A 27,797-nucleotide genomic window follows, 5' to 3' on the forward strand; every position below is an offset into this window, starting at 1 on the left:
AGGTACTGATCACAGTTTATGACACAGGGTGGCTTTTAAGGATAAAATGCACTTATATAAATTACACCTTCTGTTTTGTATGATTATAGCAAGACATATTAACCTTTAAAAACTGCTTTGACACATTTAAAATTTCTTGAAAAATGTTAGTATTTTGTTTGGGCTCCTTATCTGATAATAGTTTGTTAACTGTTTTTCTGTGTGGTGTAGATCTGTTCTACCTTCCTGGTAGTCAGCGAGGTGATATAATCAGTTTAAATGGTTTTGAAAGCTCTGATTATTACAGAAAAGCTTCATTGTCTCCTTTACGTGGATGACAAAACATCAAATCTGTTGGAGGTTAAGCCTTGTCCAGACGGGGATATTTCCTCCCCAATGTGTGTCGCCATGAAAGAAACACGCCACACACATCCAGCCGGTCAATTTAATCCATTTTTAATAAATAAATACAGAAAAATAAGTTCATGGCTCCAAACAGACGTGATCCTAGTTACAATGCAGGTCAGCGGACAGACGGGCTGCAGTCAAAACAAGCCATTTTATCCCCTTTTGCAAAGATTTTACGCTTCCACGGCTGATGAGATGCGAGCGATAATCAGATTTCACGTGACGGTCGCTCCTCACGCAGACCGGAAGCGAAACGATCACAGGTCACGAGTTAAAAAAAAAACAAAAAAACAACAAAAAAAGCCGATTTATGGAAGCAGCGGCGAGGACGGAGCTTATTGTACAGCTTTGGCCTTTTGTCGCTCTACAAAAACCTGATGTCTGAGCTTCCAAAAAAAAGAGGAAAAATCTAGAACAACACGGAGCCGATATGTGATAAAGTAACACCGATAACAAGTCATTGTGTTCGGATCTAAATCTCCCCTTCAGTCCCCAGAAAAGTGCTGGTTTGAAGCCTCCAGCTGCAGTAGTTTCATTCAGTGGCTACTTACACAAGAACTAACGTCCCGTCAGGTCCAAGACACATGGAGGTATATTGATGATAAATAACAACATGCACAAAGTCACACATCTCTGCAGAGAATTAATATCTTTGTCACGTTTTAAAAATAACAATCATTAAAAAAAAAATCAATCAGGAGCTTTTTATCTGCACATCCAACCCCCACAAAAAAGAATCATGATTAAAAAGAACAACGGAAGACCTGCATCCCAGTCGGTTTCACACAGTATGTTAGGACAAGCCGCTTCTGTTAGCGAGGATAAATTAGATCATACAGCTTCATATCAGAGCATATATCAGATCATATAACAGTCTTTCTTTATAGGAGCTTATAGGAGCTTTCAAACTGATGTGAGAAGCAGCTTGTGCAAAGAAAAGTCTCAAAATAGAGCCAGAAAAATGAATAAAAAGCAACTATTTGATTATTTTTCAAGCCAAAAATGCCAAATGTTTGATGGAAAGTGTCTAAAAGTGACAATTTTCTGCCTTTAATGGTGGTAAACTGAATATTTTGGGGGTTTTAGTCACACTAAACTAGACATTTAATTGTAATTTCTCAGTTTTTTGAATGATATTTGAGAGAATTATTAGCAGTAGGGACGTTCCAATCAGATAAAAGCACTTTTCAACTGATTGAACTGAGCCAGAAGCTGTAAACATTGAAGGAATCGTTGGATTTGCAACTTTCTGAGCTACTTAAATACGTTCAGTACAGATGCCCTCACAAACTTTACAGCATACAATATGGATATTAATAGTTATCTTTGAATTTTTAGCTTGATATATCAAGCACAATTTTGCAAACATATTTGATATAAAAGGCTAAAATGTCAAGCTAAAAATGCCAAATATTCGAGAGAAAGTGTCTAAAAGTGACAATTTTCTGCCTTTAATGGTGGTAAATGGAATATTTTGGGGTTTTAGTCGCACTAAATGGGACATTTAATCATAATTTCTCATTTTTTTAATGATATTTGAGATAATAAATAGCAGCAGGGACGTCCTGATTTGATAAAAGTACAGTTGGAAACTGTAAATACTGAAGGAATTGTTGAATTTTTTGACGTAGAGCTGCTTTCACAAGCTTTACAGCATAAAATATGGATGTTAATAGTTATTTTGAATTTTTAGCTTGACATATCACATACAGTTTCTTTAAAAAACTGCCCCTTGACTCACTTTCAGGAGTCTAATCCAATGATTCTCCATGTAAAACTAAAATTTATTTACATTTTTTTCCATTATGGCCATATTTTTTCATATTCTGTCCATAATTTGTAGGCTGGAGAAACAGAGTGAACTGTTAAATTACGTATTATACTTACTGAATTCATATAAAAGGCTAAAATTTCAAGCTAAAAATGCCAAACATTTGATGGAAAGTGTCTAAAAGCAACAATTTTCTGCCATTAATGGTGGTAAATTGATTATTTGAGATATTTAATCGGAATTTCTCAGTTTTTTGTTGATATTTGAGAGAATAATCAGCAGTAGGGACGTCCCGATGCGGCAAAAGCACTTTTTAACTGTTAGAACTGAGCAGGAAACTGTGCATACTGAAGGAATTGTTCAATTTTTTAACGTGTTTACGTTCTTTACAGCTGCCCTCACAAACTTTACAGCATAAAACTGGATGGATATTAATAGTTATCTTTGGATTTTTAGGTAGAAATGTACAATTCTTTTAAAAAACTGCCCGTTGACCCACTTTCAGATGGTTTTTTTTGTACATTGAAATTTGAGGCTGTTCGAGCAACAATATCTCAGGAACTATTAAAAGATAATTTTTCCTCCCTGTGGTTGTTGTGAGCTTCTTAGTGGTCATTTCTGCAAGTCTTTGTCATCATTTAGTCTCTTTTTGGAGCAGTTTTGTGCATCTGTGGTTGTTTTAAATTTAAAAATAAGTTATTTTATGTCTATTATCTCTTTGTGGTCATTTTTGGTCTATAAGCAACTGTTTAGCATCTCTTTGTCAACGTTTTGTCCACGTCTTCGCACTGCATTGTGGTCATTGTGAGGCTTTTGCCAGTTCTTTTGCATTTGTTTGTAGCTATATGGCAATTCTGCAACTATTTTATATATCTTTGGGGTAATTTTTCCTATTTGTGTCTCTATTGGACGTTGTTTTATGTCTATTTTCTGTCATTTTGCACCTATTTGTAGTTGTTTTATGTCTATTTTCTGTCATTTTGCACCTATTTGTAGTTGTTTTAAATCTCTCTTTAATGATTTTGCAAAGATTTGTAGCTGTTTTATGTCTCTTTTCTGTCATTTTGCACACATTTGTGGTCTTTTTGCATTTCTTTGTAGCGGTTTTGCTGTTTTTCCAACTGTCTTGAGTATCTAAAGGATCATTTTTCCTCTTAATATGGAAAACCCGGTCACAAAAATGAAAAAAAAAAGTTATATTCTTCATAACTGATTGACCACAAAAACAAAAGCACTGGTAAATAGTCTATTACAATGGTTCTCCTTACATAACTAAGTTTTTTGTTTTTTTTTTTTCATAATGGCCATATTTTTTTTCAGATTTTGGCCTCATTTTCTGGGCTGGAGAAACAGTGAATTACTATTATATATTAAACTTACTGAATTCATTTACTTATTGGAGAAATAACAGAAACATTCTGGCTTTTTTATAAATAGTTCCTGAAACATTGTCATTCAAACAGCCTCAATTTTCAATTTCTAAAAAAAACACGTGAGTTGATGGGCAGTTTTTTTAAAAGCACTGGATATATGAAGCTAAAATTTCACAGATACCACTTCAAATATTAATACTTTCTGATAAAAAAATAAAGTGCTGAGTAAATCAGAGGGCGTTCAGTTGCCATGCATGAACACTGAATTAATTTCAATAACTTTAATGTACTGTAAAGTGTTTAAATATGCAGGAATCTGCAGATATTAAACATTAAATGACTCGTTTAATATCTGGGGACGTCTCTAACTGGATGAAAATAATCATTAGCTGTGGCTTTAGTTTAAAGTGTATTCTTATTTCTATATATAATAAAACCTGGAAGGATCTACTCAGTGCTGCAGTAATCATTGATCATAAGAGGCACCTTCAAACAAAATTTAGCTTATTCAATAAAATCTGCTCCATCTTCCTCCACTTCCTCTGCAGGTCCAGTTTAGAGTTCAAGCTACAGATGTGTGGTTGAGCTCCTGTACACAGCAGCATGGAGAGGTTTCTCTCTGCGGCTGAAAGGCCTCCGGTGGGTTCCTCCTACAGAACGTGGCAGCAGTTGTACTGAGCCAGCGGCAGGATCTTGGGCTTGTTGTGCGCCGGGATGTTGAAGGCCAGAGCTTTCTCGCACAGCGGGAACTGGAAGAGTCTCTCTCGGAGCTTGATGCTGTGTCGCTTCTCCGCCCTCGGAGCGCTGTCCTGGTTCTGGGGTCGGTCCGTCTGGACGTCGTTCTGGACTCCCGGCCGCTCGTCCTGCTCCAACTCTTTGGGCGTTTTTTCCGAGCCGCCGGAGGAGACGGAGGAGTGCTGGGAGTCGGACGAGGGGAGGAGAGGAGCCGGTTTGTTGGTGTTGTTGTTGGGCTCCGTCTCCTCGTCTCGTCCGTCGTCCTGCTGGAGGTCCGGCTGCCCCTGACAGCACCGGACCCCCAGACCAGGAGGCGACGGCGGAGGAACCTCAGGAGTCTGACTGAGCGGCTGGTCGCCGTGACTCACCGGCTGATCTGAAATCACCTCTTCTTCATCATCCACCTCCATCTCAGCTTTATCCTCCTCCATTAATGCCTCCTCTTTAGCTTCCTCCTCCTCCTCTTCCTCCTCCTCTTCCTCCTCCTCTTCCTCCTCACAGATCTGCTGCAGAGCCGGCAGGTTCTTGGCGATCGGAGGCTCGTCAGCCGGAGCCGGATGGAGGCTGAAGCTGAGGCTGGGCTGCCAGGGTCCGGGGAACGTCAGCTGGGTAGGGGGCCTGGCGACGAGCAGGTCCCCGCACTCAGGCAGCCCTAAGCGGGGAGAGCTGGGCGACAGCGCCCCCGACAGCCAGTGTGGAGGAGCCTCGGGGCTGAGCAGGGCGTCGTCCAGCCCCTGCAGCCAGAGATGGGCCTCGATCTCGTCCAGAGAGGCCCGACGGGACGGATCCTTCTGCAGCATCCTGGAGATCAAACTGACAGACAAAAGGACCGTTTATTGGTTTCTTTCATTGGAGGAGATTTAAGTTGTGCTGCTTTATGAAGATTTAGATATTAGTAACTCGGCTGTGACAAATAGTGAAAAGAGACAAAAATTCTATGACTTTTCGACTGAACTGCAGGTTGTGTATTTCTGTTCTGAGCGTTTACACAAAATTCAACATTTTTAAAGCCATAACACCTCATTTGCGTGCATAAATGTAAAATTTTAGGAAACTTGCAATCAAAAAAAATTATTGTCTTCAAGTTGGTAATCAGATTTGGAAGATTTGTGGCAACATCTCTTAGTTAATCTGAAGTATTTTGGCTTAAAGTGCATTTTAAACCATGGATGCAGAGTGTCTATTACAGTAGACAGTTGTGTATTTTCCTCTAAATAATACTGTTGGATGTTTTAGTATTTTTTTAACTCTCTGTACTCCAAAAACCTTTTCACAGGTTCAAAAAATTGCCAAAATTACAGAATTCATTCACAAAAAATAAAAAATCTAAGCACAAATTCATGACATTTCATTATAATCGCTTTATTCTACTTGCTGCATTTAAAAATTTGCTGAAAATAAACCATCTGCTCTAAACAGATTCCACAAGAAACAAAAAATTCTGCACTCCTCCATCCATGAACATATTTGTGAAGTCAAATGACAAAAATTCTACCATTTTTCTGCTGAACTGCAGGCAGTGTATCTAGTCGTTTATGCAAATTACAACATTTTTAATGAAATAATGCCTCATTTGCATGTTTAAACGTAGACTTGTAATCAAAACAATAACTGTTTTCATGTAAGTGATCAGATTTGGAAGATTCATGGTCACATCTCTTAGTTAATCTGAAGTATTTTAGTGCATTTTAAACCTTTAATTTTCAGCGTCTATTACAATGAACAGCTGCATTTTGCTCAAAGTAACACTGAAAAGAATCCACTCCAACGTGTTTTAAGTTCCGTTCCAGAGCACTAAAATATGTGGACATAAAAAAATCTCACTGGGTTGTTTAATAATTGATGCCTGAAAGGTTGAGAGCAAGTCGTCGTTCAGCCTCAGCAGGTTTTATCCTCCTGAGCCGAGGACGCTGAAGCGAAGGTTAAGTGAGGAGACTGACAAGTTTCTACTGAAATATGGTCTAAGGTTCAAGGACTCATGTGTTTCTGCATTAGAGAGGGAAAAAAGGACTTGATGACAGAGATATTGTTCACATTTAAAGCAAGAACGAGGACGCAGAAATTATCCACTGACACTAATGAGATGATTTTTACGGTCAACAGCTCCGAATGACCTGCCGACTTCACTAAACATCAGAAAACATCCAGCAGAATTTACGTCTTTTACTCCTTGAATCCCAAAAACACACCAGCAGGTTTCTAAGAGATGTTTGTCCTCAAATAAAACGTTTCTCAGAGAAAGAAAGTGTAAAATCTTAGGGCTGCTCTGGGGGTTCAGACATATGGGTTCTGTAAAGCGTCTTGAGACAATCTGACCTATAATTGACGCTATATAAATAAAATTGAATTGAATTAAAAACAGAAAGAATCTGTCGTGCTGCTTTGAATCATATTTTTAAAAATGCCCAGGTGTTGTGAGAGTTTAATGAAATAATCACTTCAGAATCAAGGAATAAATCATGCAAAGATGCTACAATCTCTTCCTGCTGTTGGAGGCTTCCTAGCGTGATGCTGGTCGGTACTTACTCCCTGCAGTCGTCTGAAACGTGTTCGGGGACGGAGTAGCGACAGTCCAGGATCATGACCAGAGTCTCGCTGTCGTTGGTTTCCTGGAAGGGAGGAACTCCACACACCAGCATGTAGAGAATCACCCCCAGAGACCAGATATCTGGAACACAAAACACCACAAATCAGCCTCCAATAGAAAACCAGGCCCTGAAATAGGCCTCAGAGCCTCTGCTGTCTGATCACGTTCAGACGCTTCATCTCACATGCTTTAGACCAGGGGTGTCAAACATGCGGCCCGAGGGCCAAAACCGGCCCTCCAGAGGGTCCAAGCTGGCCTGACTTTGTAAAGTGTGAAAATTACAGAGAAGATATTAACTGAAAATTGTAAATTAGTAAAACTATACATTTAAAATAATTTCTAGACCATGAAAAGTTGTTTTGATTATAAAGTAAAATACTAGATTGTTCATGCATTTTGTTGTTTTGTGGCTCATTTTTGTAATATTTTGTCTTATTTTTGGTTTTTTTTGTCTGACTTTTGTCATTTGTCCCACGTTTTTATCATTTTACGTCTCATTTTTGTCTCGCTTTGTCATTTTGTGTTCACTGTTTTGTGTTTCGTTTTTGTTATTTTGTTTCACGCTTTTGTCATTTTTTGTCGTTTGTCCATTTTTTTGTCGCCTTGTAACTTTTTTGTCAATTTTTTCTCTTTGTTTTGTTTAGTCTCACTTTTTGTCATTTTTTTGTCTCATTCTTATAATGGTTTGTCTTGTTTTTGTTCATTTTGACTTGTTGCTTGTCTCATTTTTTGTCATTTTGTTTCTTGCTTTTGTCATTTTTTGTCTCATTTTTGTAATATTTTGTCTTGTTTTTGTCTTTTTTTGTCTGACTTGTCATTTGTCCCATGTTTTTGTCATTTTGATTCTCATTTTTGTCGTTCTGTCTTTATTTTGTCTCACGTCGTTTGTCTATTTTTTCTGTTTTTGTTTCTCACTTTTGTCAATTTGTGTCTCATTTTTGTAATACTTTGTCTTGCTTTTGTTGTTTGACTTTTGTTGTCTGATTTGTTGCTTGTCTCATGTTTTTGCCATTTTGTTTGTCATTTTTGTCGTTTCGTGTTTCCTTTTTTGTCTCACGCGTCATTTGTCTCATTTTTTGTCGTTTTGTTTCTTGCTTTTGTCATTTTGTGTCTCGTTTTTGTAATATTTTGTCTTGTTTTTGTTGCTTTTCGCTTTTCATTGTGTGACTTTTGTTGTTTGTCTCACGTTTTTGTAATATTTTGTCTTGTTTTTGTTGCTTTTCGCTTTTCATTGTGTGACTTTTGTTGTTTGTCTCACGTTTTTGTCATTTTGTCTCATTTTTGTAATATTTGGTCTTGTTTTTGTAGTTTTTGTCTTTTTTTGTCTGACTTGTCATTTGTCCCATGTTTTTGTCGTTTTGATTCTCATTTTTGTCGTTCTGGCTTTGTCTCATGTCATGTTTGTCATCTCATGTTTGTCTAATTTTTTTGTCTTTTTGTTTCTCGCTTTTGTCAATTTGTGTCTCATTTTTGTAATACTTTGTCTTGTTTTTGTTGTTTATTGACTTTTGTTGTCTGATTTGTTTTTGCCATTTTGTTTCTCATTTTTGTCATTTCGTCTTTCCTTTTTTGTCTCACGTGCTTCATTTGTCTCATTTTTTGTCGTTTTGTTTCTTGCTTTTGTTATTTTGTGTCTTGTTTTTGTAATATTTTGTAGTTTTTGTTGCTTTTCGCTTTTCATTGTGTGACTTTTGTTGCTTGTCTCACGTTTTTGTCGTTTTGCATCTCATTTTTGTAATATTTTGTCTTGTTTTTGTTTTTTGTCTGACTTTTGTTGTTTGTCTCACGTTTTTGTCATTTTGTGGCTCATTTTTGTAATATTTGGTCTTGTTTTTTTGCCTGACTTATGTTGCTTGTCTCATTTCTTGTCATTTTGCATCTCATTTTCATAATATTTTGTGTTGTTTTTGTGTCTGACTTTTGTGGTTTTGATCATAAACTAAAATACTATACTGTTCAGTTCCAAATGACTGAATGTTTTGTGCGTTTATAGACACTGTGTAAAATGCAAAAAGCAGATTAAAGAAGCAGAATAATGACCCTGAAAAAATGTAAGAATGCAGATTACTGTAAATTATGCAGAATTATGAGGCTCAACCATCTCAGAAATGCCTAATAATGGCCCCAGTTATCATAGAAATGCTGAATATTGATGTTTATAACTGGATATCCGTTGATCCCACTCGGTTCTTCATTAATTTGTTCCTCAATGACGTGAAAAACTCAGAAAAAAGTTTACGACCGACAGCTGGACGTCCGGTTTGTACACAGAATAAAGTGTGACTCAAAGTCAGACTTCCTGCTTCTGACCGACGGTGCTGACTCCGTGTTCTTTTCCCGTCCACTCCCTTTCCTTCCCCTCCGTCTCCCCCGTCCTCCCCCATCCGAAGCTCCGAGAAAAGGGCCGAGAACAGCCTGAACCAGAGCCGGAGGCCACAACAAACACTGGGCCTGTTGTGATGCGTCTCACAAAGATCTTATTGCTTCTGTTTCTCCAGAAACACTGGGAATAATCGGAGCACGTTATGTGTTTAAACCCACAGACTAAATATGAGCAGCAACAACACGCTGCGTCTGCTGATACTGCATTTATTCTAGTTGTTTCTACTTGTTTTATGTCCAGTTTTACGATACTCAATCCTTCAGAAAACACATTTAAAGAGTTATTACCTCTTAAACCTGCAACCTGTTTGAAAAGCATCTTATCTTTTTAATAAAATCACCAAAATTGCACCATTTACTGTGATCTTTTTGAGTTTTTCTCTTTGAATTTTCCAATTTTATGCAACTAAATTCCTTGAATTCCCTTTAAGTTTGGACACAAATCACCCTCTTACACAAATCTTTCTGTTAAGTTTAAAATGCATGTTATCTGTTTAAAAAAATCACCAAAATACACCATTTACCAGAGCTTGAAACTGTAAAAACAAAATATTTGTCAGATTTTAACCTTTCTGACAGTGTCTATACTAATCCTGTGTGATTTACAGTTCTGTTGGGGAAATTCACCAAGTCTAGGGTTAAAATCGTGACATTTCGTTAAAACAAACTTGTTCTACATTTTAAAAATTACCCCAAATTAACCGTTTGCACTAAACAGATTCTGTAAAAAACAAAAAAATCTGTGTTTCTTTGTGCAACTGTGTAACCATGAACTAATCCCATGTGAAGTATCACTCTGTTGGGAAAAATGACTAAATCTAAGCTTAAAATTGTGGTATTTAATTAATAATGCTTTGTTCTACATATTTCAGTTAAAAATTCGCCACAAATACACTGTTTGCACTCAACAGATTCTGCAAAAATAAAATTAAATAATTAAAAATCTGTGTTTCTTTGTGCAACCGGTCAATCATTACTGACTCAGCTGTGACTAACAGTCATGGGAAATATTCATAATAAAATAATTACAAAAAAAATAAAAAATACATATACATATAAAAATCTATTAAACTGGGCTGAACTGCAGGCAGATGAAAGGCATTAACTCTGAAGCCTGCCAGTGTTAAAAAAAAAAATAAATAAAAAATCACCAAAATTACACCATTTAGCAGAGCTAGAAAGTGTAAAAACAGAATATTTGGTAGATTTCCAGCTTTCCGACAGTCCCTGAACTAATCCTGTGTGATGTACAGTTCAGTTGGGAAAATTCACCAAATCTAAGCTTCAAATAGCGACATTTCATCTAAACCAATTTGTTCTACATTTGAAAAATTTAGCAAAATTAACTGTTTGCACTAAACAGATCTGTAAAAAACCTAATAAATCTGTGTTTCTTTGTGCAATAACTGCTGGTAAGGTGAAAATTGGAGGATTTTTTGTGTTTTTACAGTTTCTGGCCCCAATAAATGCTGTAATTGTAGTGATTTTTAGACATATAACATGCTTTTTAAACCTGCCAGTGGGATTTGGGGTTCAAAAGGTTAAAAGATTATGTAACTTCGTGCGTCAGGGAAATGTTGGGAATGTAATGATCTGTATTTATGCACATAAAACAGACTTTGTGTTTAGTGCTAATGAGCAAATATTAGCATTCTAACATGTCAAACATTTAAACGTTACACAAACTAAACATCAGCTCGTTAGAAAGCTGAACTCACAGAAACGTCTCAGTGGACAGTTTTGCTCCCTTTGACCTGTTTCAGTTCATTTATGAGAACAGACCGAGCATAACTCATCGTTCTGACGTTTATTATCTAAGACAAAGTGGAAATCCTGTTACAAGAACCTTGACATTCTCTGCTTTTAGAAACCATTGACATCAACATCCTGTTTCAGAGAATTTATGCACGTAGCATCAGATAAGGCTGGAATGCAGCACAATGCAGTGAACTTCCTGAATACTTTACATTATTTTAAACAGCACTTATATGAGTAAAATATCCACCAGCTTTCAGAATGCAGGTCAATTATTGCCTTGCAGAGATCTGGTTTATCTGCAGCTTCATTAAATTCCACAGTGACATGAACTCTGTGAACCCAGAAGCCTGATGCTGGGTTTCAAAGGTGAGTTATCGTTTAAAAAACAAAATACAGCATTTATCAGAGATAGAAGCCGTAAAAACAAGAAGAATTGTTTGACTTTGAACTTTCTAACCATCCCTGAACTAATAATCTGCAGCTCTATAATGAAACTCAGCTAAATCTAAGCTTAAAACTGTGATATTTCATCAAAATCACTTTATTCTACATGTCTCCAATTTTTAAAAAAATAAAAAATCACCGAAATCAATAGTTTCTCGAAAAAGATTCTGCAAAAAACAAAACATTCTATGATCCTCTGCACAACCAAGAAGCTTTGAGTGACTCAGCTGTAATTAGGAATGACATGACAAAAATTCTTTGTTTTCAGCTGAATTGCAGGCAGTGTTTTCACAGAGCAGAGAGAAAACAAGTATAGAAACCGATTAAAAATGGAAATAGTAAAATATCTATGGTTTGTAGAGCCACTAATTTATTTTCCATTGTTGGTAACACCTGCAGGCACAAAATAATCAAAGAAATGTAACTTCATTTTTTCTTTTTTTTATGATATATGGCATTATAATTGTGTCCTATTGCACATTTGAGAGTTCTCTCTTCTTCTAGTTCCATAAAAAAAATAACCAAATTTCAGGTTATTTCATCAAAATTACTTTTTTCCCTACGTTTCTGTTAAAAATTTGCCAAAAATAAATCGTTTGCACTAAACAGATTCTGTGAAAAACAAAAAATTCTATGATTGTCTGTGCAACCAGGAAGCTTTGAGTGACTCAGCTGTAACTGACACTCAGGTGAGAAAAACTGAAAGACCTTTTGGCTGAACTGCAGGTCATGTTTACATAAAACATGTAAAGTAAGATAAGTCTAGAAAATGTGGGCAGCAAAACATCTTTAGTATGTAGAGTCAGCATTTCTTTCCCAGTATTAGCAACACCTGCGGAGGCTTTGAATAATGTTAATTCCAGGTTCCAGTTTTATTGTTTATTCTTTGTGAATTAAATAATAAAAAAATTCAACTTTCTATTTTATGATTCATGTGTCATACGGAACAGAAGATGGTTTTTAATTCTCTTTCCTAGTCTTGGTTGCACAGAACTTTATAACGCAGTGAAAGTTTTAACAAAAACACTAAAATAACACCATTTATCAGAGCTGGAAACTGCCTCAAGACAAAAAAAATCATCCATCTTTTAACTTACCAGTGGTCATTACACCTAACGACTTCAGTTTAAACAAAAACTTAAGCTTAAAATCTTTATATTTCATCAAAACCTCTTCACACTCCACATGCCTCACTTAAAAAATTGCCCAAAATGAAGTGTTTTCACTAATTAGATTCGCCAAAAAGTAAAAAATTCTGAACTCCTTCACACAACTGAAAAACCATTATTCATTAAACAATCGTGACATAAAATTCAGCTAAATCAGGAAACTTCACCAAATCTAAGCTTAAAACTGTGATATTTCATTAAAATCACTTTATTCTACATGTCGCCCATAAAAAAAAGAAGAAGAAAAATCGTCAAAAATTAACTCTTTACTCTAACCAGATTCTGCAAAAAACTAAAAATTCTGAGCTCCTTGAAGCAACTGATAAACAATCGTGATAAAAATTCAGGGATAGCAGTTTTCACTAACTGGATTCTGTAAAAAATAATTTTAAAAAAATTCTGAACTCCTTCACACAACTGAAAAACTATTCTTCATTATACAGTCATGTGACAAAAATTCAGAGAGAATTCAGCTCCATCAGGACACTTTACCAAATAAAAGCTTGAAAGTGTTTTACTTAATTAAAATCACTTTATTCTACGTGTCTCCACTTTAAAAAAAAAAAAAGCCAATACTAAACTCTTAACAAAACTAAAAACCAAATTCAAAGAACGAGAAGCCATCAGTTACTCAGCTGCAACTAGGAATTATGTGAAAAAAGCTGAACTGCAGGCAGTGTTTCCACAGAGCAGACAGGAGACGAGTACAGAAACAGATTAAAAATAGTAAATAGTAAAATATCTACAGTAGATGCGGTCGGTCCTGCACCATTTATCCAGGTTGTTTTCTCCTGAATAGATCTTTATTGTGTCATATCTACCCTCAGATGTACGTCGCTTTACATCCATTCACTTTCACCTTGTATACATATTATTTGCACTATTTCCCTTTGATTTATATATTAATTTTGCATTTTTCTGTATATATATATATATATATATATATATGTATATGTATATGTATATATATATATATATATATATATATATATATATATATATATATATATATATATACATATACATATGCATATATATATATATATATATATATGTATATGTATATGTATATGTATATATATATATATATATATATATATATATATATATATATATATATATATATATATACATATACATATACATATATATATATATATATATATATATATATATATATATATATATATATATATATATATGCATATTTCTTGTGTTTTTATTCACACAATGTATTTCACTGTGCATTGTACTATGTATAATTGTGTCGGTGACAAATAAAGGTCTTGAATCTTGAATCTTGAACAGGAGCAAACAAACAAAGTGCTGAGAGTTCAGAGGGTTACTAACATTTCTCACACTGTTTCAGCCTAAAGTCGCCGTTAAAACAAAACCTCTGCAAGCACAGAACATCTACATCTCCTCATTGCCGTCTCGTCTCATCGGGATTCTTACATCAGAGCTGATAATCGAATCAGAATAATGAGATTTGCAGTTGTGGCTTCATAATTGGTTCGTGTGATGCGCTACAACCCCGAGGGCTCCGTTCACCGCTTCCAAACGTGGGCAGAAATAAGAGGGCTGCATGTTTTTCCGCCTGAACTCGGAGTGTCTGCTGTGTCGACCTTTTAGAGACGTACTCGCTCCCCGAACGTTGGCTCTGCTCCTGCAGCTTCCTCCATCGCCGTCTCTCCACTCTGCTGCTACATCTGGAGTTTGTTTGTGCTGCCGGCAGGCCACCGGCGCGTGGTGAGAATGTGCGATATTCCCCAGCGAGCAGAGAAAAGAACACTCCCCGGTTGCATAACGCCGTCTGTGGAGAGCGTGCCCGTGAGCGTGCACGTGGGAGGACATTGTACGGTGGGAACTGAGGGCTGTTGTTTGGACCATCATGAGAATAATGCGGGACAATGGCCGAATGTTTCATCACACATGGGAGCAGGGAGGATGTGAATGGACTGCAGTGTTTAGACGTGTTCTCAACTAAAAATAAATAAAAAAATCACATTTCTGAATCCTTCTGTATCTAATCTGCTTAAGATACTGTAATGAAGTTTATTTTCAAATGCTGTTCATTAGCTTTTTAGCCCTCAGAGCCACGAGTTGTTTGTTCCTGACACATCTTAACTCACTGTGGGTTCATTTTCACCATAATATAAAATCCTGCACCTCTATGGAAAGAGAACAACCATGAATAGAAAGAGATAAGATTTAAAAATCTCCTCTGAGCAGTTTGACACAGGTATGACGACAGAAATCACCAAAAAAAAAGAGAATTATTTTGACGATTTAGTTTACAAAGCATGAAAAAGAAAGCTGGAATCAACATGGACAACACTGCACACCCTTTACTGATATCAGAAGAAGTGACACCAACAGAGCAGCAGTACATGCAGCAATGACAGCATCAGTACAATATTTTACCAAGTGCCTGCAGGTGTTACTAAAGCTAAAAAAGTCAAATACTGACTCTACATACTGCAGATAGTCTATTTTTTTTACATTGTTAAATTTGATTCTATACTCGTCTCCTATCAGCTCTGTGGAAACACTGCCTGCAGTTCAGCTGAAATCTCTGAATTTTTGTCACGTCATTGTTAGTTACTGCTGAGTCACTCATGGCTTCTTGGTTGCAGAGAGAAGTTCAGAATTTTTAGTTTTTTACAGAATTCAGTTAGAGCGAACCGTTTATTTTTGCCAATTTTTTTCATTGGAGAATTTGTCAAATTGTAATTTAAAACAGGTTAAGGTGCCATAAAACAGTTTTATTCAGCCTGTATTCCAGCCTTTTGGATGTTCAGGGGTGAAACAAAGCAGCCAAAAGTGCTTCTAAAAGCAAATATTTGGAGCACTACCATGAAATTGTCCATTTTAAGCGTCTTTAGAGTCTCTTTACACATCAGGACAAGCTGTGCCCAGAATGACTTTTATCCTCAGAGTTGCACAACGTTCCCCCATAGCGACGCGTCTGTTTTGGATTTTGTTGCTAAGAGGTTTTGTTTTGTTGGCGGCGCTGTTTAACTTCCAGTATGTGGCGATAAAAACAGTCCTGCAGCCTTCAGGTTGATATAAAAAAACACAAAGACGGTTTCTTCCTTGATCTAAAATAAGATGTTTAACAGGGGGTTTTCCATTCGCTGCTTCTTATTCGAAATCAAACTTTATATTCACATTACACCATTAAAAATGTTTTATTGGTATTAAAGAGCAGCTGTTTCTTCCATCATATTTTATTCATTTATTCTGCACTGAAAAGACTTTTCCAGCAGGATCTTTAGTTAGTAGCTAAAATGACATTTAGAAGCACCACTTACTACTAATATTAATACTAATATTAAGCAAAAATTAAGTGCAAGTTATCTTTAAATGGCTTAAACTGAATGAATTTTTACACAATATTAGACATGTGCAATATTTGAATTGTGAGTTTTAGTGCTTTCAAATGGTGTAAAGTTTGTCAAATCTGAATTAAAACAGCAAAGCTTCATAAAACACCACAGCAGACGTTTTATTCAGCTTGTATCAGGGCTGCTGGGTGTTTAGGGCTGAATCAAAGCCTTGGATTGATGTTTCTGTCGCCACACATCGCTGTTATTTGACAAAGTTAACACACTTGAGTGAATCTTTCCAGACGTCATGATGCTAATTACGGCTCGTTGTGACTGAACAGATCTAAAACAAAAGATACGGTTATTGATTTTAGAAAACAATAAGACATTCATGGAGTGACTTTAATTAAAGGTCAGAACATAGAGTAAGTGTAATCACATGAATAAATACCTTGGGACCATAACTGATGAAAAACTGAACTTTGAGGAAAACTACAAGTCTGTCTGCAGAAAGGGCCATCAGCGCCTTCACCGCCTCAGAAAACTGGCACATTTCTATATCGACCGAACAGTCTTGACTCCGTTTTATCTTTTTGCTCAGTGACATGGTTCAGTCAGACCTCTGATATGGAAGAAAACTCACTGAACCAAACACAGGGGGTCGACTTGCATCTGAGTTCTGTTGAAGAGTCCGACTGACGCTTGGGAGCCATAATGAAGGGCAACAATCCAAGGTGGCATACAAACAGAGAACGTAAACAAAGCCGTCTTATAGTGCCGCGTGACGATATATTCATCCGCTCCGCTTGTCAACTAGCTCCACATAACCAGTTCCAACGTAACGCTGTAGGTCGAGGACGTCGTAAACCGAGGACCTCCTGTACTGAGATGGTCCAGTCGCCTGATTGGTGAGTCACAGTCTTGTCCAGCCTCCCTGAACACTAAACAGGTACAGAGGACGACTTCATCAGTCCTTAATCATGACTCCCGTCCTCTACGGGGTGAGTTTCGGCTTCTTCCCTCTGGACGGAGGTTTTTAGTCCCAAGGTGCAGGTCAAAGTGTTATAAAAACAGATTTGTTCCTGTCTCCATCACTGAGCTCAATAAGAAACAGTTACATTGCACTTTATTTTATTCTATTTCTCTTATTTCTTAGCTTTATTCATAATTGTGACTTTTAAATTTTATGTTTGTTTTTTATCCTAGAGATTGCTTTTATTCCCCTCAGGTTTTTCATTGTGTTTTATTTTTATTTATCTTGTTTAATTCATCTTATCTTTTGCTTATCCTTGCTGCTATATTGGTGAACAGCGGAACACTGAGCATTTTTTTGTCTTGTCACTCAGGTTCGAGGTTTGTTTTGTAATGGAATGCCAAGTGTAATCATTTTTTTCTACAAAACAAATCTACCCACAGGTACAAATAAAGCAACTCTGAACCCTTGAACCTTGAGTTTAAATGTGCAGCCACTCAGAATAAACTGTGAAAAGCAGAAGTTGCTTCAGTCCAGCCCTTCCTGTCATCTCATCTGACACTTTCTTTAGTCGTGTTTAGGTTTGTTCTCCACAACTTGCTCATGTAGACTAGAATGTGTGGCAGATTTTATCGTCGGCAGGGCGACGACCTTCCTGACATTTTCTCATGTGTGAATCCAAACACGGCGTTCTCACACATGCGTGCAGATGTTACATAAGCGCAGACAGTGTTTATCTTTGTGAGGAGGCTGGAGGCCCCGTGGACTTTCCCGTCTCTCCTCCGCATCACATGACGGTCCTCAAACGCACCGTGTCCTCGAACACAACGCGGACAGGCAGCGAGGCGGTGGCGGTGAATTAATAAAGGCTTTATGAGTCACCTTCAGCTAATCTGAGATCGCTGAGGGTCAGTCTCTTCTTCTTCTGCAGGATTATAACTCACACGTCCATAAATGGATCAGAGCGTTAGCGAGGCGACGGTACGATCACAACGTCCACAGGCGGAGTTCAACATAACAGTGCACTTCAGTAGGGAGCTAATAAAATAATAAATACATAAATGGATTTAAATGGACGCTTTTAGAAACAGGAACTAAAAATAAAGGAACTAATGCAACTTGTGCTGACCTTCTGGCTGCATGTGTTTCTTCATCGCTACAAGTCTTCGTGCACGTGAAGCAGAAAAACTCCAGATCATCAAAAGTCAACGCAAACTTCAGCATCTTCAGCTTCTTCAAGGACACTTTTAGTTGTTTTGACCCATTTGGAGGTCATGTTTTAGCACTACAATAATGTTTATTTTCATTATTTATTAACCCGCGGATTATTTTTCAATTATTCCATTAGTTGTTTGGTCAGAAAATCATGAAAACTGTCAACCAGGAATCTGTTTCCCAAAAAGCACAACCCCAAAAATATTCAGTTTACTGTCATAGAGGAGGAAGGAAAGCAGAAAATAATCACACACTGGAAGAAATACATGTTTTAACAGTTTTTAGCTACATACATACATACATATATATATGTATGTATGTAGTTAAAAACTGTTAAAACACACACACACACACACACATATATAAAGATTTACTGTTATTTTAGAAATTTCTCCTGTTTTACATATTGATCATAAAAACATGCCTAAAATATCTACATCAAAAATGTCTGTTTGGTAATTTGTCCTACTACAGTGTTGGACCATAAAATTACAGTTTCTACTGAATTCAAATATCTAATAAGATCATTATTTTAGAGTAATATCTCGCATCATCTTTTACTGACATTTTGGCATCTTTTTGTGTCATTTTTGCATCTTTAAGTGACATTTTTGCATCTTTTTTGACGTTTTGCATCATTTTCTGACTTTTTGCATCTTTTAGTGACATTTTTGCATTTTTTTTGGTGTAATCTAAATTATTTTACTTATTTACAATTACATTAGATTTTTCCTGTTTTGCTGAGTAACATAATACAATCACAGAAAAATTAAATTTATATATTTTTTTAAAAACTATACATAATATCTACATCAAAAATCTGTTGCTTTACATGCAGCAATTTGTTGTTTCATAATAATCAAAAGTTTGTGTATTAAGATATTTGTCCTGCTTTATTAAATGACACATAATATCTAGCAAAATTAAAGAAATACTGTTAAAAAAACAAACAAAACAAAAAAAACAGACCAAAGCTGTCAATAATGTGTTTCACAATGAGTGATTGTAAAATTACACGGTTTTACTGTATTTAAATCAGCTAAAAAGACAAATATTTTGCAGATATTCGTCGACATTTTCACTTTTCTTTCTACAGTTTTTTTAATTTTACAGTATTTCACCATTTTTCACAGAGGTTCATCCTTTCATTACGGGATTTATTTATTTATTTATTCATCATCTAAGAAGCTGCAATCAGAGAATTCTGATTGTCTTCCTCAAAAATGACTCAAACCGATCCTCTAATCTTGTAACTGATTAATGGTTTGCAGCTCTGCGGACATAAATCGGCAGAAACTAACTGCGGTTTCATTTGTATTCGGTGCAGATTCATTCGTAGCCGCCAGAATAAATTGTGCCCAAACTGCAGCCAAAATCCGGCCTCTCGTCCAGCTGAGCCGCTAAGACCAGCGACGTCCTGCAGCAGACGGCTGCTGACAAATCCCTCGTCCGTCTGATCTAACATCACAGCAAACCTCTCCACTACGGCTGATGCTCCTCCTGCTACGCTAACGCTCCGCTATGCAGCGTTTGGTTCCACTGCAGAACGTGAGCGCTTGGCTCATGACCGACTGGGACTGACCCAGATACACACATTAATCCTGAGCCGACATGCAGACACACACACTGATCCATACATAGACACGGAGGCTAACACATACTAGCATATAAATATAGCAGCACATACACAGAAACACCTGCACAGGGTCAAACACGTGCAAACACACTTGGAATCTGGACCGCTGCTCACGTCAGCAGCTCCATTTGTTTAGTTTTTGCTGCAGAAAAACTGTCTTGTTTTGTCCACAACCCAAAGATATTCAGTTTTCTGTCACAAAGGAGCAAAGAAACCACAAAACATTCACATTTATGAAGCCGGAATCAGAGAATTTTGTTAGTTTTTTCGACAGAAAGCTCCAGAACAGCAGCTCATTATTATTATTTCTTCTTGTATATTATTTTAACCAGCAATGCTTTAGCATATTAAATACTAGTGAAGTTGCATTTTTGGGTCTATTATCCATCAAAAGAACATAATAAATGATGTCCACATGAAAAATCGGCACTAATTTCTTCTTTCACAATGTGCAAAATCAGACTGTTTTACTGTAAAAGTATTATTTTACAGATATTTGCTGCTATTTTCACCTTTTTTTAAACCTTTTTTTCTATTATGGAACTCAGTCCAGTGTGATAATTTATTGTGTGTGTTTGTTTTGGAATATTTTTGATCAGTAAAAGCAGTTTTTATCTACTTTGAAACTTAAAAATGTGTATCTGCACTGTAATATAGATATTTTTCCTTCATAAAAATAACCTGCATTAAAGGCTATTTTCTGGGGATTATTTTATATATATTTTTAATTACTAGCAGTATTTCCTCTGCTATATTCTTTTAACCAGCAACGCTTTAGCGCATTAAATACTAGTTAAGTTGCATTTTTGGGTCTATTATCCATCAAAAGAATATAATAAATGAAGTCCACATGAAAAATCTGCAAAATTAGACTGTTTTAGTGCATTTAAAAGTACAGATATTTGCTGTTATTTTCTCTTTTTTTTTAATTTTCATTTCATTTTTCCAGTGTGATAATTTCTTGTGTGTGTTTGTTTTGTAATATTTTTGATCAGTTAAAGCAGTTTTGTAAATGGATTTGGAATTCTGGACACTTAAATATATATTTTTCCTTCATAAATGTATGACTTTAACCCGTATTAAAGGCTCTTTTTTGGGGGATTTTGTAGCACGTGCAGTTATAGATCCACTAGTGGGATGTTTGCCATCTTACGTTGTGCTTTGTTTGCTATTAAATAAACCCTGAAGTGACGTAGTTTTATCAGCTGCTTTATCTAAAATAAAGAAAAATGTCCTGAAATTACAGAGAAAAAAACATATATAAATTCCCGGTAAAAAGCTCCAAAAGAGAAACTAAATAAACCCTGAAGTGAGACTGTCGTCACGAAATGTAAACTAAATTTATATGAAATTTGCACATTTGCAAGTCCTCGGTAGAAAACTCTAGAATAAAGATCAAAAAACAAACTCTGAAACCCAACATGAACTACTAAAAATGCAAATTTGCACATGTAAAACACCACATATGAGCTCTAATGAGGTTATGATTCATGGTAGAAAGCTCCAGAGCAGCTACTAAATGGACCCTGACATGAGATTCAGGGTCAAACTCTGAAACCCAACATGCATTAAAAGTCCTGAAAGTGGTCTGAGAAAATGAAAATTTGCATATTTTTGCACATTTTTACACAATTCAGTGGTAGAAAACTCCAGAACAGCAGCTAAATAAACCCTGATCTGAGACTTTTTATGAAATTTATATGAAATTTAGTGCACGGTTGAAAGCCATGCAATAAATATAAATAAACAAACTCCGAAAGCCAACATTAAATGGAAAAAATGGAAATTTGCACATTTAAAATTCCACAACAAACTCTGTTGTAAGATCTAATCTAATAATAGAGCTGTAATGATTAATTGATTAATGGGTTAGTACTCAACTATTAAATTATTTTCGATTAAATGGTGGAAAAAACTCTGTGTTCTCAGATTCTGGCTTCCTAAACGTGAATATTTTCTGGTTTCTTTCTTCCTCTGTGACAGTAAACTGAGTATCTTTGAGCTGCTGTGGACAAAACAAGACATTTGCCACCATTTTTTTGATATTTTATCAACTGTTAGTTCAAAAAGGTCTATATCTTAAAGCTTTATTAATTATTGTTTCCCAGACTCTGTTTCAAGGTAATCTGTGGCTGCCTTGTAACTTAGCTGCCAGTCGTTAGCATAGCTGCTAGCCGTTAGCATAGCTGTTAGCCACTGTGAGAGAAGCTAATTTCCTGGTTGTGTCAAATGCTGCTAGACATTTAATGTATATCAGTTCAAATGATTGTTTATCAGTCGTTCTTGCTGACCAATAACCAGCATCAACATCAGCCCTTAAGAACCTGCAACACCTAGCCATGACTCCCAGATACAAACCAACATTTCAGTTTCAACAGCCCTGGATGTAAAATAAAAAGAGGTTTCTGGTTCTCACCCACAGCTGGAGCATCATACTCTTCTCCCAGCAGAATCTCTGGAGCCGAATACGCCAGCGACCCACAGCTGGTGGCGAGCATCGTCCCCGGCTGGAACAAGTTGCTGAAGCCGAAGTCCGTGAGCTTCACGGCGCCCTGCTGGGGGAAGAACACCACGTTCTCGGGCTTCAGGTCGCGGTGCACCACGTGGAGCCGGTGGCAGTACGAGACGGCGCGAACGATCTGGGCGAAGTGGCGCTTGGCGGTGCCCTCGGCGACGCCGCCCTCGTGGCGCAGGATGTAGTCGTAGAGGTCGCCGCCCTCGGCCAGCTCCATCACCAGGTAGAGGGTGGTCGGCGTGTCGATGACCTCGTAGAGCCGCACCACGTTGGGATGCTGCACCAGCCGCATGCACCTGAAATTAATAGTACACTTATTAATCATTACCAGACAATACAGGGAGGACTTCAGTTTTTAATAACATCTTCAATAAGGCTGCATCCAGTGGTGCAACTCTTCTAACCCAAAACCTGCCAACGAGTTCAAAAGACAAGTTATTGTTTTTGAAAAATAGCGAAAATGACACCATTTATCAGAGCTAGAAACTGTAAAAACTGAAAAATTTGTTGGATTTTCAACTTTCTGACTTTTCCTGAACTATTTCTGTGTGATGTGAGGTTTAGTCAAGAAAATTAATCCAAGCCTAAAATTGTTAAATTCAAATCAACATTTATTTCTACATTTATATAGTTTCATAAAATAAATCAAATTTAAATGCAACTCATTTTTTATTACATTTCTACACTATTTATGAAATTGCTTTTATCTTTTCTTAAAACCCGAAACTACAAAAACTAAAAAAAATTGTTGACTGTACCTTTCTGACTGTACCTGAACTAATTAATCCAAGCCTAAAATTGTTAAATAAAGTAAAAAACACTTACATCTATACATATTTATTTCCATGAAATAAATAAAATTTAAATACAACTATTTTTTCATTTATTTATTTCAGATTTATACTATGTAATTTTTTTCCTTAAAACCGGAAACTACAAAAACTAAAAAATGTGTTGGATTTTCAACTTTCTGACTGTAGCTGAATTAATTATGTGAGATGTGAGGTTTAGTCAAGAAAATTAATCAAGTCCAAGCTTAAAATTGTTCAATTCAAACAAACACTTTATTCTACATATATTTATTTTCAGTTAGTCGGTTTTTATTTCATTCATTGACAAAAATTAGCTAAATCAGGAAACTAATCAAACAAATCTAGGCTTAAAAATGTAATATTCTGTCAAAATCACTTAATTCTACGTGTCTCCAATTTTTAAAAAAATGCCAAAAATAAACTTTTCACTCTATTCAAATTCTGCAAAAAACAAAAAATTCTGAGCTCCTCTCTGCAACCAGGAAGCCATCAGTGACTCAGCAGTAACTAATAATGATGTGACAAAAATTCAGAGATTTCAGCTGAACTGCAGGCAGTGTTTCCACAGAGCAGACAGAAGACGAGTATAGAATCAAATTAAAAAATGTAAAACAAAAAAATATTTGCAGTATGTAGAGTCAGCATTTAACTTTTCCTTTTAGCTTTAGTAACAGCTGCAGGCACTTGGAAAAGTGTTGCACTGATGCTGTCATTGCCTTCATGCACTGCTGCTCTGTCAGTGTCACTTCTCAGTAAAACTTACTTGTAACCTAAATCATCTGAGTCTCCAGTGTGTCTCTCTGTCTGTCTCCTCGTCCTCTCTAAACCTCGCTGAACTTCTACAAAAATGTTGATTCCACTTTCTTTTCCATTTTTTGTAAAATGAATAATCAATGAAATGCAATTTTATTTTATTTTTTTTCAGATATTTAGGCCATTTATCAGAACCAGAAGTGCCATTAGGTCAGAAAACTAATGCAAATCTAAGCTTTAAATTATGATATTTAATCAAAAATCACTTTGTCTCATTTAAAAGTTCTCAACAAAGAAAGCGTTTGCACTAAACAGCATCCGTAAAAAACAAAAAAATTTGCTCTCCTTGGCCAAATCGTGAGTCCATGAATGACTCAGATGTGACCAACAGTCAATTATTTAAAAACTAATAAAAAATATATATTTAGAGCTAACAATTTTATTTATAGTATTAGTAACACATGTGGACATGGACATGAATCCAACAAATGTAACTTTACTTCTTTTTTTATGGCATTATTAAGTATTCTTATTATTTGTATAGGAATTCTCTCTTCTTCTTCATGGTTTTTCTGTTTCCACAGAGGTGCAGGACTTTATATTCCAGTGAAAAATGAGCCCACAGTGAGTGAAAATGAAACAGGAGCACCCAGAAGCTGCTTGTGCTTCTTTTGTTGCTCAAATGGATCAAACGGTCTAAAATCAGTGCTTCAAATCCCATTAATTCTGACCTACAAAAAAACAGCTGCTTTGTTTTTCAGTCTTTCGAATGTTAACGGGTCATTCCAGAATGGGAGGACAGTTTACATCCCACCCATCAAGTTTCAAATAATCTGTTTACAAAATACTAAAACATGCAGTTGTTTTGTAAATGTACTTGTCCTTAGACCAAATCTGAAAAAAAACACTGGGAGAAAAGAATATTTAAAAACATTTTTTAAACATACCAGATAAGTCTGGAGTTCCCCCTAAAATGCAGTTTTTCTCTTATCCCCGCCCCCGTTACTGTGATTAGAGTAGGGTTAGCAAACAACACATAAAACACAGAATAAAAATGCTACCATTGATGTGTAAGCTGAGCCAATCAAGCCTTTGATAGTTTAGTACCTAGTTTTGATGAATATGGAGCAGAAAACTGTAAAAGAGAAGGTTTAGCCCCAAAGTCCTCCAGTTGTGGAATGACCCTAATCTCTAGTTGTCATTTCCTACCTCACTTCCTGTAGGAGGTGACTCGTGGCCATCACGTCCAGCTTGGTCTTGTCGATCATCTTGACGGCCACCAGTTGCCCCGTGTTGACGTGTCGGGCCAGTTTAACCACGGCGAAGTGGCCCCTGCCCAGCGTCCGACCCAGGTGGTAGAGTCCGCTGAGGTCCGAGCGACCCGGGCTGCTCCGGGGCTCCAGGTGTCCGTCCTGGGTCCAGGTCAGATCCCCGGAGGAGTCCATGATGTTGGAAACAAAGAGGCGGGACGGCAGCTGGAGGCGGAAGGTGTCCTCAGTGCTGGGACGTCGCCTGGCAGCACAAAGAAACAACAGCACAGTGAGCCGCCGTCCCTCCAGGCGCCGGCCCAGAAATAGAGCGATGCCACACATGATTTAACCCAGAAAGAGGCGGAACACGCTCAGCTTCTGGAGGGAGAAACGCTCCAGAGTCTCGGATAACAGCGCAAATGGCACGTCGGATCAATACGGTAACCGGACGCCGTGCTGTATGTGTGGGGGCGTGCACGTGGGGGCGTGCGTCACCCGGTTCGGTTAAGAGGGTCAGAAGGTGGCATTAGGCCCGATGATGTCACCGCCCAAACGCCTCCCCAGGGTGACGAGTTCAGACGCCATCGCCGTCCTCATTATCCCCCACCGCTGCTCTGATTTATTAGTTTATCTAGCAGGAAACGGTTCAGGTCAGCGAGAAGCTGCAGCACAACATCGAAACGCACACTTTGTGTAGAGCTGACACACAATTTTACCACTAATATGAGCATCAATGGTTGTTTTTCTATTGCTCGTTAGTTTCAGTGCCTTTGTGATTGTTAGGGTTAGAAATCTGTGGAAGTGGTTGGTTTGTGTCTCTTTGTCATTGTTGAGTCTTTTTGTGATTGCTTTCTCTATTTGTTGTTGTTTTGTGTCTATTGTTATTTTTAGTCTCTTTGTGGTTGTTTTGTGTCTCTTTGTGGTTGTTTTCTTTTTGTAGTTGTTTTGTTTTTTGTGGTTGTTTTGTCTCTATTAGTTGTTATTGTTTGTGTCTCTGTGGTTGTTTTGTGTCTATTTTGTAGTTGTTTTGTGTCTATTAGTTGTTAATTTTAGCTTCTTTGATGTTGTTTTGTGTCTCTTTGTGGTTCTTTTGTGTCTCTTTCTAGTTGTTTTGTGTCTTTTTTGTAGTTGTTTTGTGTCTATTGGTTGCTAATTTTAGCCTCTGAGGTTGTTTTGTGTCTCTTTGTGGTCATTTTGTGTCTCTTTGTGGTTGTTTTGCGTCTCTTGTAGTTGTCTTGTGTCTAGTAGTTGTTATTTTTAGCCTCTTTGAGGTTGTTTTGCATCTCTTTGTGGTCACTTTGCATCTTTTTAAGGTTGTTTCGAATCTATTTGTGGTTGTTTTGCGTCTCTTTGTAGTTGTTTTGTATTTCTGTGGTTGTTTTCTCTTTTTCTGGTTATTTTGTGTCTCTCTGTAGTCATTTTGTGTCTCTTTGTGGGTTTTTTTGTCTCTTAGTGGCTATTTTGAATCTCCTTTTGGTTGTGTTGAGTTTCTGTGGCTGTTCTCGGTCTTCGTAATTGTTTTGTGTACCTTTGTATTGTCGTGACATTCTTTCGCTACCACTCTGAACATCTTTTGGATAATTTGTCTTTCCTGGGTTGTTCTGCATGTTTTTGTAGTCTTTGCAATGCCTCTTTGTAGTCGTTTGTGCACCGTGGTAGTCATTTTGCGTCTCTTTGCAGATAGTTTGTGTCTCTCCCTGGTTGGTTTGTGTTCATTCGAAGACTTTCCAACAACAAATGTTGCAGTCATCTGAAATCAGAAGCCCCGGGGAGCCTTCAGGCTGCACTCAGAGCGAAACGGTCTCATCAAACGACACTTCATCCTGTTCACCATCAACATGTCAACACTTCACCACCTACAGCCCCATCAGGCTCACAGCTGTGCTTAAACACACAGCAGCCTGTCTGGGCCACCGGACCGGGCCACCGGACCGGGCCACCGGACCGGGCCACCGGACCGGGCCACCGGACCGGGCCACCGGACCGGGCCAGTCCGAGCTAACCACCTGCTACTACCGGTATCAGGTCCACAGCTGCAGTCCCGAGTTTGCTCATACTAGTCATGCTGCTGCTGCTCGACACCTCCGAACACCTCCGAACGCCTCCGAACGTTTCCGGACAGAGCCGGAGCCGCTGAACACAGAAAACAGACACTCACCATCATCAGAGCGGAGAACCGGAGCGGCTCCGGTGGCGGCGGCGGTCCTCCGGTCACTGCACGGCCGCGGCGTCAGACGCAGGAAGCGGCTCCTCTCCGCTCCATGTTACCGGAGTCTCGAGCTGCTCGGCAGTCGGTCTGTCTGTGTGCCCGCGCGCCCGCTGCCCTCCTCACCGACTGAGAAGCGGAGGAACATTCTCGTGCACGTGCAACCAGCGCGTGCGTCCGGCCTCCCTCTGACGTCAATGCATTCCGATTCGCTCCCGCGGCGCGTCATCGGCAGCCAGCGGCCGCGCGCAGCCCAGAGAGGAAAATAACTGAGTGGAAGAAATTATATAAGAAGAAGAAGAAGAAGTAGAAGAAGAAGAGTTTCATTCCGAGAACTTCAGCGAGGAACATGGAACATAGAACATAGGACATAGAACATGAGACATAGAACATGAAACGATGGACATGGGACATAGAACACGGAACAATAAACATGGAACAGAACATGTCCCATAGTCATAGAACATGGAACAATAAACATGGTACCTAGAACACTGAATAT

At 37.6% G+C, this 27,797-nt stretch overlaps 1 protein-coding gene across 1 annotated transcript; it reads right to left on the reverse strand.

Moving 5' to 3' along the window:
• Window positions 1–419: 419 nt before the first annotated feature.
• snrkb (SNF related kinase b) lies at window positions 420–27,454 on the reverse strand. The gene is made up of 5 exons (XM_023296429.3): window positions 27,248–27,454; window positions 25,049–25,351; window positions 22,176–22,570; window positions 6,793–6,934; window positions 420–5,079 (listed from the first exon to the last, which is right to left on the reverse strand). Exons 2-5 carry the CDS (start codon window positions 25,282–25,284, stop codon window positions 4,182–4,184), a joined length of 1,671 nt encoding a protein of 556 aa, XP_023152197.2. The 5' UTR covers window positions 25,285–25,351; window positions 27,248–27,454; the 3' UTR covers window positions 420–4,181.
• Between the last annotated feature and the right edge of the window lie 343 nt (window positions 27,455–27,797).

The sequence above is a fragment of the Amphiprion ocellaris genome, chromosome 3 (genome assembly GCF_022539595.1).
Source record: "Amphiprion ocellaris isolate individual 3 ecotype Okinawa chromosome 3, ASM2253959v1, whole genome shotgun sequence".
Classification (NCBI taxonomy): domain Eukaryota; kingdom Metazoa; phylum Chordata; class Actinopteri; family Pomacentridae; genus Amphiprion; species Amphiprion ocellaris.

Bases quoted from the DNA above. Each gene is read 5' to 3' on its own strand.
- snrkb (XM_023296429.3), bottom strand. From the start codon at position 25,284: ATGGACTCCTCCGGGGATCTGACCTGGACCCAGGACGGACACCTGGAG. The intron at 22,571-25,048 runs GTAGGAAATGAC...TATTAATTTCAG, and splicing joins CACCTCCTACAGGAAGTGAG to GTGCATGCGGCTGGTGCAGC. The intron at 5,080-6,792 runs GTAAGTACCGAC...TTTGTCTGTCAG, and splicing joins GTTTCAGACGACTGCAGGGA to TTTGATCTCCAGGATGCTGC.